Genomic DNA, 12,243 nt, shown 5'->3' on the forward strand with positions numbered 1-12,243 from the left:
TGTTCCAGTTGCACACATTTCAAGTAATCTCCACCACCTTTTCCTTAAGCTTTCTAATATTTCAGCACACTTAATTTTTACACTGGATTTTAACAGACAGTGGAAAAACTGTCCAACAAATATGTAGCAGGACAATGCAAAAAACCCCAAAGCAACAGCCCTACCTTCCCACTCCTCCTAACTACTTTTATACTTATACATTAATTACTTTTCTATTTATACATTTAACAATTTCATCTCTTTTGGAAATTATCCTCCACTTTATGTTAAGTTAGTTTAATAAAACAACAGTGTAATGACAACAGCACCTGAGTGAAGGAAACGTCACAAAATGCTGAAAAATGTAAAGAGTGAGAAAACATGTCTGGGGGAACAAAAAGATCCCATGAAAAGGCACTGCCCATACAGGATGCACCTTTCTTTCTGCTGGCTAGCTTTGCCTTCCCAGCATAAAATACTCCACTGAATATTTCACAGTGAATATCGACTTCAATTTTCCACATTACCCCTGTATGTATACATAATTACATACAAAAAAAAAGGGAAAAGAAACCCCAGAAAGAAATAATAATTTTGCAACATTTCAGGTACAACCTTATTATAAAACACTGGCTAAAGGACACAGAAGGGACTTGCCTGATCTGCAAACTGAGTCATGTAGCGTTGTAATCTGGCCTGGTTGTCTGTCTGCTCACACATTTGCACCAGGATATCAAAGTCGCAGTACTTCTCTGCTAAAGCAGCTGCCAACTGGTACTGTCCTAGGGAAACTAAGTAACAAAAAAAGGGAAGTTTTATCAAAGAAGCTCACCTTTGTCTGAGACCAGAAAAATGAAAACAAGTTTCAAGTGTTGCCATCCAGGAGATACTGACACATTCCCAAAGGAACACTCCCCTCCTGCATACATCTCCTGTGCACCTGCACGCTCACAGATCTACCACCTCTGTTGGACAGCACAAGAGGGAAAAGGGAACACTAACTGGCATCATGTCTTCTGTTTCCTCTGGAAGTTACCAGCATCTGCTATTGCACTGGGGGAGGGAATTCCACCCATGACTTAACATCTACAATAGCAGCCACTTAACAGTAGCCATAGGCTTTTGAAAAAGAACAGGACAAATAAGGACAATTGGGCTTGCATTAAATAAAAACTACTTAGAATTTTTCTTTTCATCCAGTTAAATACGTAAGCGTTGGCAGAAGACTCAGTTTTGTTCATAAGGAAATATGAACCTTAGATTGAACATGATTTAAAATGTATTTATAAGCTAACAGAGCCCATGAATGTCAGGAAAATGGATGATAATTTTATAAAGCTTTTTCTAAGAATGCTCAAAAATTATCATTAGATTGTTCTACTTATATAATTTACTTCAGCAGAAAAACCACCAACTTTCCAAAGTTACTAAAATGCATTTACAACAACTTATTTCCATTTTAAAAGGGAGCTTTTCTATGTCTTACCCATTCAGGACTTGACCACATCCAATACATTAAACAATGGGTACAATTATAAAATAATTGGTATTCAAAAAGTAACTATTTACTGACAAACACAGAACAAACTTTCAGGCATATAGGTTTATCTCAACTTGCAACAATATAAACATTTAGAATCCATTTACAGGCTACTTTCTGCCAGGCAGCCCAAGATAAAAATCCTGCCAGAAAAATGTGACAAGTTGGCAGAAGACAAAAATCTAAGCGCCCAGGTGTCTCATAGGAGATACACACACGGAGTGCAGTCCTGGATGCTAACTTGTAATCTGCTTTTATTTTGTAATTATTTCACTAAATCACAAACCAGTCGTTTGTACTCAGAAAGCAACTGTGTAAAGCAAGCAGAATTCAAGCACTGATGCCATTTACTCCGTCAAACCCGTGTCATCTCCTCGTGTCACGGACCATTTAACCCTTGTGTTACAGGACACGGAGAGCACTCACGCAGAGGGGACAAGAGCTCGGATCTCTTCTGCACGTATTCCATTTCCACGCTGCTGTACCGCTCCTGGTCAGCCAGACGATCCACAGACTTGAGCTGAGCAACGTAGCCGTCCAGGAAGCAATCCAGGAGAGCCACCAGCTGCTCGGCCACCACGCTGCGGAGGTTGCTGTCCACCTGGGGATACACCACCTTCAGGATGAGCCCGTGCTGCCGCGTTATTGCCGCGCGGAGGCCACTGGAGGCTTGGGAAAACAACACAGCGAACATTAAAGCAATCATCCAATCACCACAGCAATCCGCACCACAGCAAAGCCTAAGAAAAACATTACTAGGTATAATTAAAAAAAAAAGGAAAAAAAGCTAGTAAATCTTTTCATTTTGAAAATCGAAGTAATACCGTCACCATTCCACCCCCGCAATGAACAACTACTCCCATCTACTTTCACATATTAAACCAGGCCAAGATGTCATAAACACAAAGCCTGAGCTAGGCAGATCTATGCTACCAACTCAGCTCTTTTTCCAGAGGAAAATTACTTGCACTATTTCTAGGCAAAGCATGAGTATATACACAAGGAAAAGGCAACTTCTTAAATACTTCGATATAGTCATCAAAACACAAGAACAAAAGGGTTTGCATGGTTCCTCCTTTTGTGAGGAGGAATATGGATTGCAAGACTTTTGTCTTGGAAGCACTAAACAAATATGTTTTACATGTAGAGGCTACAAGGAACTTAAGCACCAACTGGAAAGTGCTTGCTTGTGAGAACATTTGTTCTGACATGTGAACATCTGTTCACTACTAAACCATCAAAACAAAACACACTTATCCAAGTAGAGAATCATCAGTCCCTTTAAAACAGCTACAGATCATATTTTATGATTTATTTTAATGTTATGTACCCTACAGATCTGCCAACCAGAACTAATGCATTAGAAAAACTATAAAAATTCTAAAATTAGTTTTGTTTCCCAAACTTGTGGTTTTATAGCCAAATTTGCAATCCAAGTTTTAAAAAAAAAATCATCAGTACTAAACAAACTAAGTAGTAATTGATTCATCCCATTTCATTCCCCAACTGAAAACTTCATTTTCACTTACTCTCACTGACAACCCTGTGGCAGCTTTTAATAGTAAGTTTAAAATTCAGACTGAAATTCATGTGTTCTGAAACTTATGAACTTGTAAATGTATTTTCTCACCTGTCCATGGAATATATTCAGGTTCTCTTTCTGGAAGTTCTCCTGTTTTATATAAAGAGGCTCTAGACTGACGATACTGACAGGCAGCCTGTAGCATGTCCTATTGAAAGGTAAGGACGTGAGAGTTTTAAAGTCTACTTCAGTACACACAGACAACAAAAGATGCTGTGTTTTGTATTTCTGAAATGTTCTTTCAATATCCACATTCTTTCTACACCACTTTCTCAGCTGGACAGAAGGGGACATACCGATTGAGCAAGAAACCTCGGCGCTCAAACACAAGCTCTTCACTCTTTGCTACGTATTCATGACTTCACAACTTCCAACAAAGCTGCAACTTCTCAAAATATTTTTAACAGTGGCTCAGGAGCAAAAGGAAAGTCCCTAATTCTGCCCAAGGCCATCTTTTCCTTCCTACTGTATTTGGACATGTGAAAAGCACACTCAGTTTTCTTCTCATGTCAGTAACTCGGAAACTTGCTCTGTGCTCTTCAATGTTTATCTTGCCCTCCCACAAAATCTTGGTTATGGCAGTTCTGTACCTTAATGATGTTGTTCACATTGACAACTATCTGGGCCCACTCAATTGATTCAATAGGCATATCTTTCAGGATTTGTTCCTCCTCTTCCAATAAGGATTCAAAGATGGAATCTATCTGGGATACCTTGAAGACAGAAAGAAGTTACATTGAACACAAACATGTCCACTGTCAGCTGATACCTGAAAGCCAAGAGTTGTATAGAAAAATAAGTACATTAGTATAAACCATACAAATAGCCAAAAATATAAAAAATATAAAATATTATACCCTAATGCATAATGAGATCGCCAGCTTATGGTTCATACAATACTTAAAATGAAAAAAAAAAACCCTTCTTTCTGGACTTCAATCTGAAAGGAAAAGGAAAAAATCCTCATTTCTGAAGACAACTCCATACACTTCCATTAAGCATATTCCTCCATCATCTTCTGGAATATCTGGCAGCAGAATCTTTGTTAGATAAAGTATACTGGATAACATATCTGCTTTAAAATAGCAGACAACTATTCCTGTTTTCTTTTATATTTATTTTTCTCCCTTAGCAACTATTGTTCTCTGCAGTAAAAAACTTCCTAAGAATAAATGTTTTGTGCATAGTTCTTCTCAAGAAGGAAGAAAGAAATAAAGACTGGGCACTTGACTGGAACGCAGCATTAACTGAGAACTAACTTAGCTTGACTAACGTTAGAGAGAACAAAAATTATAAGTGACTGAATTAATATAATTCCATCCAGGACAGCTCATCAAAGCAGCTCTCCTATCTGGAAAGCTTCATACTATTCAGTTCACCCCTTGAAAATTATAATTTAGCACGCCTCTTCTTATCTGTCAAAAAATTTCTGTTGTCCTTTTCATTGCTTATCCATATTAGGTAGTTGGAAATTGTAACAACTTTACTTCTGCTACATCAAATTTGTCAGAATTCATGTTTCAGCTGCAGACACAAAACATACATACACTAAAGTGAAGAAAAATACTACCATGTTATCCCTATTTAAAGGGTAGTTGTGTAAAGTTGAATTTATTTTTACAGTTGCACAGGGAAAAGTTTCAAAGCACATTTCAAAGCACTGTACTACATGCAAGGCTATACAGTAATTCAGGAATGACAGGTTTCTTACCTCCCTGAAGAACACATCAGCAGGGGTAAGGCTTGGTGGAACATCACATTCCCTTTTGTTTAATGTAATCAGAATAGCAGCATTCACCAGCTCAGGCAGCCTAGAGTGGTGATTCTTGAGAACAATGGCTGCTGCCAGTTTCTCTGCGTGCTCACAGAGCAACAGTCGGGTGGCCATCGGCATCCCTCGCACTGGAAAACTGCCCAGGCGCTCAAATACACCAACCTTTTATCAAAAACAAAACAAAACAAAATACCCCATGCACTTTAAACACTGTTCTAGAGGAATCAAGGCAAAGTAATACACTGTGTGTGCTGATAACAAAAGAACAGTAGGACCTACCTGATGAAGAAACTCAATGAAGAAGGAGTGTGCTTTTGTCTTATCCTCTAGCTGATGAAGAAGAATGAGAGATGTGTTGCTGAAACCAGCTGCTTCTAAAAAAAGTAAAATCTTAGGTCAGAGCACTTGATATCTTCATTTCTGGATAACTGTGGTTTTTTCCCTCTGAGGCAAACCAATCTGTCAATTTTTATAGTTGTACCACACTGGTACGTTTTCCAGTACATGCACACATTTATATACTGCTTATCATGCTATTTTTAATCTGTTTTTTCAACTCTATCATAGCTGAAGTAAAACTTTTAGAAGAAATAAAGTATCTTTAGATCAGTACTATTCCAAAATACTCAATTCATTATGCTGCTAAAATAGCAGCTCACAAGCATATTCTAGTTTTAGTACGATTCAGACTCATATTTTTATCCTTATGGTGGACTAGCTATTGCTAAATTTATTATGCCCTAGACCACAGCTACTAGAAATGACAGTGTTAACAGGCATTCAGATCTAATTGATTCTGTATCCAGATTTTTTTGTATAAACTAAGTGTGCTTATATCAAGATAAAAGACTTCGAAGAGCTATCACTGAACAAAATTAGCCAGATGATTTCCAAGAAGCTATCAATTTTCATTTCTGGCTTTAGTCAGGAATAAACACAGACAGGCTGCCAAATTAAAAATAAAGCTGCATCAGAAAATAGTAAGGCTCTGATGCCTGACAATTTCCAACTGGCTGCCTCACACAACAACAGGAAACATCATCCATCTGTAACTATTCACATGAACTTTCAAATGAGGCCTCTACTCTGTAACTGGAAACTACCACCTAGAGGTTTGAGGCACTTTCAACTTGAAACTTTTAAGAAACACCGAAGCATGAACAAAGAAATTTCTTGCTGAAAACATGTTCACTTTAATCCTTTCCATACAACAAGTACTTGTAAACCAGTTTCTTTAGTCCTCTTTCAGGCAGACATATACACCAAAGCCCCAGAGGAGTACGAGTTCACTGTACCCAGGATCCAAGGTGACCAGAAGCTGTGCAGTCACACTGACAAAAGGCCTAAGAATGAACAAATAAGCTCTGTCTTTTAACACATCTATTTTTTGGAAAATGATTCAAAACTACACAAGGAATCATGGAAATACTAAAGTGACATCACCTGATCCTTGCACAAAGTACCCTTCTCAGAAATATGTTTTCCTTGCTGTTTGTGTTTACTGTATGAAGTCAAGAACTAATCACAGCAGACTTCAAGTTTATCTGATAATATCAAAAGATGCACCTTTAAGTCTTTCTGGAAATGTATCTAGTGGTGACAGAGGGCAAGGGACACCTAAGCTTAAAGTACAATGTTATCTAGAATATTATGGATACTATTTCAGAAACAAACAAACAAACAAACAAAAATAAAACCAAACAAATGAAAAAGCTCAAACCCCAACACATTACACTTACCTTCAGGAACAGATTCAGCCCATCTCGGATCAGAGGCAGGGTAATCATCCATTAAGTCCACACTGATCTGAGTCACTGCTCTATCCAGTTCAACATCAGACTCCAGATCTGCATTACTTGGAAAGAGCTCAATTACCATGCTTTGTGCATTGACTATATCTTTCCTGAAATTAAAGAAACAAAGTATGCTAAATAAAATCAATCAACAGGATTACAGAAAAAAGAACCCCTCAGTTAACAGGATTTTCTGATACTTTTTGTGAAGTGCTTTAGGTTATATACATCAAGCATTTTTTGCACTCTCTCTAAACTAACTGTGGATAAAAGGTATTCCAAATCTTTGAAAGTAGGAAGTACAACTTATAAATCAAAAAAGCACAGGCCAGGAGTCAAGGCACACTTTTTTTGTTACCTCTATTATTATTATTATTTAACAGAAAAGACTCCTCACACAGAGCTAAGCCTGGAAGTAACTGGTAGTTAAGTCACTAAATTTCTATTGCTTGCTTTAACATTTTCTTGTTTTCTCAATCACTTCCACTAATGGCAATAGAAGGGAAGCTCATAAAAGCTCGAAGGAAAATGCTTCAGCAAATATAATGCATTATTTTTATCTCCTATCATTTCAGAGAATCCTCTCTTACTCATATCAAGAAGTAAAAGAACAAGAAGCAACCAAACACAGACCTCCAAAGTATGAAGCTGTACTTCTGTGTAAAAAATTATATAATATACACAAAACCCAGGGATTTGATTTGCGACTAAAAAACTTTTAGTAGTCAAACCAAAAAGGGATATTGTGAGTCCAGTACTAGAAGTATTTATATTTCTCATGAAACTTTCAGTTTGAACACTTATATGGCCAAGATGTCTACAAATTTTTAAAAAAACAACAACCCAACAGTGCACACAGAAATTTCACAAAGGTAAACTAAAGCAAAGGATAATTTTGAAAAACTGGAAGATACTGGATCTTCTATTAAAAAGAAAGTCCCATCTTTACTACCCAGCAGGATGAATTTCTAAGGAAATCTGGTGGGACTTTATTAGCTCCTTCAAATCATGAAGTGCCCTCAGAAAGGGTCAACCTGGTCTTTCCACAGAACTTCTATTCCCTCTGAAGATCACCAGATCTGTAAAGTTGCCAGAGCTCACTGTACAGCTGGAACATTTTGCACTTCCAGTGGCTCCACAACCTTCCATTATTTGGTCTGCATCAACTCACTGGCCATCTGGACAGGCCACTGCTACATCTGTTCTGTGGGAGACTGCTCCACTTATTTTACCAGACTATTTTTTCTGGAAAAAAAATCAGAATAACTAGTATATACATAAAATTATTATTTTCTTCTAGTTTCATAAATAGAACCCTAATTTTTATTGAAATAATTTCCAACTTTCATATTATTTCACACTCTTTTCCTTACTACCTCGCACTTCCTTTGTTTTCCAACCCCCCTTGTACATATCCTCAATGACATCATGTTTGTTAACTGTGCTCTCAGACCCCAGCTAATCCAGCCACCTTCAGCAGCATTTCTGTTTAATGACACTTCTGAACACATGCAGAATTTGTCTAAATTCTTGTATTGGTATCCATTATTCTCTGTTCCTAATCCCCTTCATTATCTTTTACCTCACAAAAAGTTCTATGGCAAAAGCACTCCTACCTCTTGTTATCTTAAACATGTTCTTTCCAAGTTTTAAGACTCTTTCAGGAGATTAGTCCTAAGAGGGTTTGTGGGTTGTTTGTTTTGTTTTTCAAATACATAAACAATTAAAACAATCCCCTCTAAATATAATTAATCTAAGCCTACAGATCTGTTTATCTTCTTCTTTTCCTCCTTTGTTTACATCACCCTTCTCAACACCAAACATTTCAGGAGCATTGCACGCCTCCCCACACTCCAACTGTTCTAATCAGGATAGTTTCACAAACAGGGTATTTTTTTTTTCCACTCATTCTTCCATATCAGCCAATCTAAAATAAAATATCATCCTGCCCAAAGTCTGCCATACCAGTTAAATCTTCATGGCCATAAGTATATTCAAAAGTATTACTGAAAACAGCTAAGCAAATAAAAATGAGGATGAGAGTTTTTCCAGCAACAAAACACCACTTACTAAAGAATAAAGAAGTCAAAATGCAAAGCTGAAAAGTGTTTCACTGGCACAAACATACCCATAGAATTTACACAGAGGAAGTGACAAGTGACTGAGATTACAGAAGTCTGCTCCTTTCTAGCACACAGCCCTTCTTCACTAGCCTAAGGCATACTGAATGCTTTCCTAATAAAGATGTGTGTCATTAAAATAGCTACAACTAAAATAGCACAGGAATATCCTAACCAAGACAATCTCTTACTCAAATACCAGAGTGCCTTCAAAACCAGCAAACACAGTGTCAAAAACGAAGTGCAGTTTCTACCTGCAGTACTGTAGAAAAGCAGCTTTCAGTAATTTGGTTTTATCTTCTTGAGCTATAATTTCTAGCCTACCGCTTGCATCAAATGCAGGACTCTGAAAATGCAAAATAAAAACTTCAGCTGAAAGACAAATATTAATCTTCATTATGAAATGAAAACAATTTTTTTAAGTAGTAATGACACAGATTTAAAATAAAATCACCACCTAGAAGCAGTTGTGTTAATTAAGTCAAACATAAACCTCTAAGATAAGTTATCATGAAAGTCACACAGAGGTTTGACCAAAATTCACACCATCTGCAAAGGAACTTAGACCAACTTACTGTGCCCACCAGATTTTTTAAAGATAACTATTTGAAGATTCAAACCCACCATTTTTGACAGGATTTAAAAGGTATTCCGGAGTACTATCGTCCACAGAAACAGTTTAACTGCAGACAAACTTAACCAGAAAACAGTTTGTTAAGAATAACAGAGTTTCATCAGAGCAATCACAGAATTCCTTCCACTAAAATACTAGTTAATAATAACAACTGACTATAGTGTTACATTAGGCCTAGTGATAGACAGCAACACATCTACAAGGAAAAAATGCAAATTTCATGGAAACCTCAACTGTGAAACAAAGGGGAAAAAAAGCTACCCAAACTGGCAGATGTAAAAAATTTTGTTTTGAAAACTGCCTCCATCACAAGTGTTTGAGTCCCTATTTAAAAAAAAACACTGTAAAACTCAAACAAGCCAGTATTTCCACAGTGAAAATTCAAAAGTGACATAAAACCCACTTTGTCTGCACTCTGTTTTCAACCAGGAAAGCAAATAACCATTACCTCACTTCTTGGTCCAGCAATAGAAGACGACAGGGCATCTTCAAGGTCTTCAGGAAGTACAGAAATATTTTCCCTGGACAAGATAGTGAGAAGTCCACTTTTTCTGGCAAAGAAGATGGGAAGGCTATTACAGGAACCAGCTCCTAAAATACTATCTCCTAAAATAAGGAGAGGGGAAAAAAAAGCAAGCACATAAATACTACTTTATTTTAAAACCAAAACATAAGAGTTTCATAGACAATTATTGACCTCTGTCATTAATCAACCAACAGTAATTGATAACTGCACCTGACCTAGAAAAATTGTGGAACTATTTGTTACTCTAGATGTAGACTTCCAGATGCTGCAGGTGTTAAAAACCAAACCAAACCAGGAAGAAAAGAAAAGCAAAAATTAAAAACACCTTGGAAGGTCATGGATGACAGACTTAGAGACATCTGGCACTGAGTTCACTTCAAGGAAAAAATCAACCCACAGTGAATGTTAAGAAAGAGAAAAACCAAGGAAAAAGCCCCACAAGCAAAATCCCATCCTTTCATATACCAAGAACGGGGATTTGCTTCATCTACATTTGAAATACTGCACAGTAACAACACTGGATGTCACAGCAGAACTTCTCCACATGAGAAATTCCCAACTTGAAACATTTGATAATGGAGCACAAGTACGACACTGCCCTCTGAGATATCTAAGTACTGTAAAAATACTGAATTACGAGGTACCAACAAAATGTGATTTCCCTCCACAGCAAGTTACCTTGTATGCCAAATATGATCTTTTCTTGTGGTAAGGAAACTCTGCCAGTTCCAGTGGAACAAGCAAACACTTCATCTTCCTTATAAAGGTAAGCAGCATGGCTGAAGTAATCTGGGACTACCAGGCAGCACAACACTTCATCTTCTGACTGAAAGTGTTGAATAGAAACAATATCACATATATTATCAATCCCTTAAACATGCTAATCCATGCTGCCTGAACTTGTTTTAACTTCTAACAATGAGGTATGAATGTAACTTACAACCTAAAAAACCAAACAAAATCGCTTTTCATTTGCCCTAGAATTTTAGATCCTGTTTTTTTTCCCTTCCATATGCACTATATTCTTGCTAATTTCACATGGAGAGGTAAGTGAAGAGATCAATTACTCCACAGTTTTCACACTCTTCTTGCACCTTTGAGCTTTAACATGCCATTACAGGCAGTGGGGAGAGGGGGAAGAGTGGAAGAATTTTGCCAAAGAAATCTAATCCTCAGGTTTATGCTTCCAGGAGCCACAGCACAGACAGTGTATTCCACAGAATGTGTCCTCCCATCCCAGCAAGGCAGCTGCCTAGCAAGGACCAAAAACCAGATCTCGTAATTCCTTGTCCTGCAGCAAGAGTCTCAGAGTTTGAGATCTGCTCCAAATGGATTACAAGAGCGTATGATAAAATCACTCTGTAGAAACTTTCACAGACAGCACAAAAATTAAAATAAATCAGTAGGAGTCAGATCAGACTTATTTTTTAAGGTTTTATGTTACACGTTAAAACGCAAAGCATAAACTTTATGTAAAGTTGTATGAACATTAAGAGTTGCTGGTACACATTTTCCTCAGAGTATTACAAATAGGTGCTTCCAAGAGAACCTGATTTTCCTTTAGACAAAAACCTGACATATGATTTATGTACAGGAATGCTCTGAAACACTGAACTTTCTTAAGTCGGTATCAGAACCTCCACTAGCATACCTGAAAAGATGGATTATACTGTGTGACCTCCACAACAACATCATCAGACATCTGACAGCCTTTATCTTCTACTGTTATCAGAGTGTAGTAGACAAGACACGGGCGATCTCCAGGATGCCATGCTGCAGCAAGTATGACCAGTCCATCACTATCAACAACAGATATCACACCATTGAGAGATGAGTATTACATACTTTACTTGCTCAAACACTACCACTCAAAAAACCAAAACAAAACACAAAAAAAACCCAGAAAACCCCAAAGAAGTAACTAACTACAATCTCAACTAGATATTGTTCAATCTTTATTCTTTTAGAAAGAAAAACTACGCTATTTGCTCTTCCAAGTTACTTTATTAACTGTATTCATACTGCAGTACAAAACTGAACCAAGGCAGATGTAATTTCATGGAATTAAATTAAATGCAAGAAATACTAAATTCTCTGCATCTGCTGGAACAAGTTACAGTTGCTTATTTTTTGTCTTTGTAAAATCAAGACAAAACAAATATACAATCCTGATAAAACGACACTAAAAAAGTAAAGGCAATTATCGGGTAAAGGATTTGTAATGCCAAAAAGATGATAGCATGAAATACAGGATAACCTAATTACCTAAGGTGCTTGTTTTATCAACAGTTCCAC

At 37.1% G+C, this 12,243-nt stretch overlaps 1 protein-coding gene across 1 annotated transcript in view; it reads right to left on the reverse strand.

The window, feature by feature from the left end:
- Positions 1-12,243, reverse strand: part of NUP133 (nucleoporin 133) — a 30,199-nt gene that overhangs the window by 11,054 nt on the left and 6,902 nt on the right. The window contains exons 9-19 of the mRNA XM_063390506.1: positions 11,600-11,747; positions 10,627-10,774; positions 9,871-10,028; positions 9,043-9,134; positions 6,615-6,778; positions 5,155-5,249; positions 4,813-5,037; positions 3,692-3,814; positions 3,150-3,249; positions 1,946-2,188; positions 637-770 (exon numbers count right to left, since the gene is read on the reverse strand). Of these exons, the coding sequence (XP_063246576.1) occupies positions 637-770; positions 1,946-2,188; positions 3,150-3,249; positions 3,692-3,814; positions 4,813-5,037; positions 5,155-5,249; positions 6,615-6,778; positions 9,043-9,134; positions 9,871-10,028; positions 10,627-10,774; positions 11,600-11,747 (1,630 nt within the window). The remainder of the gene's footprint in view (positions 1-636; positions 771-1,945; positions 2,189-3,149; positions 3,250-3,691; positions 3,815-4,812; positions 5,038-5,154; positions 5,250-6,614; positions 6,779-9,042; positions 9,135-9,870; positions 10,029-10,626; positions 10,775-11,599; positions 11,748-12,243) is intronic.

The sequence above is a fragment of the Prinia subflava genome, chromosome 2, assembly GCF_021018805.1.
Source record: "Prinia subflava isolate CZ2003 ecotype Zambia chromosome 2, Cam_Psub_1.2, whole genome shotgun sequence".
Lineage (NCBI taxonomy): Eukaryota > Metazoa > Chordata > Aves > Passeriformes > Cisticolidae > Prinia > Prinia subflava.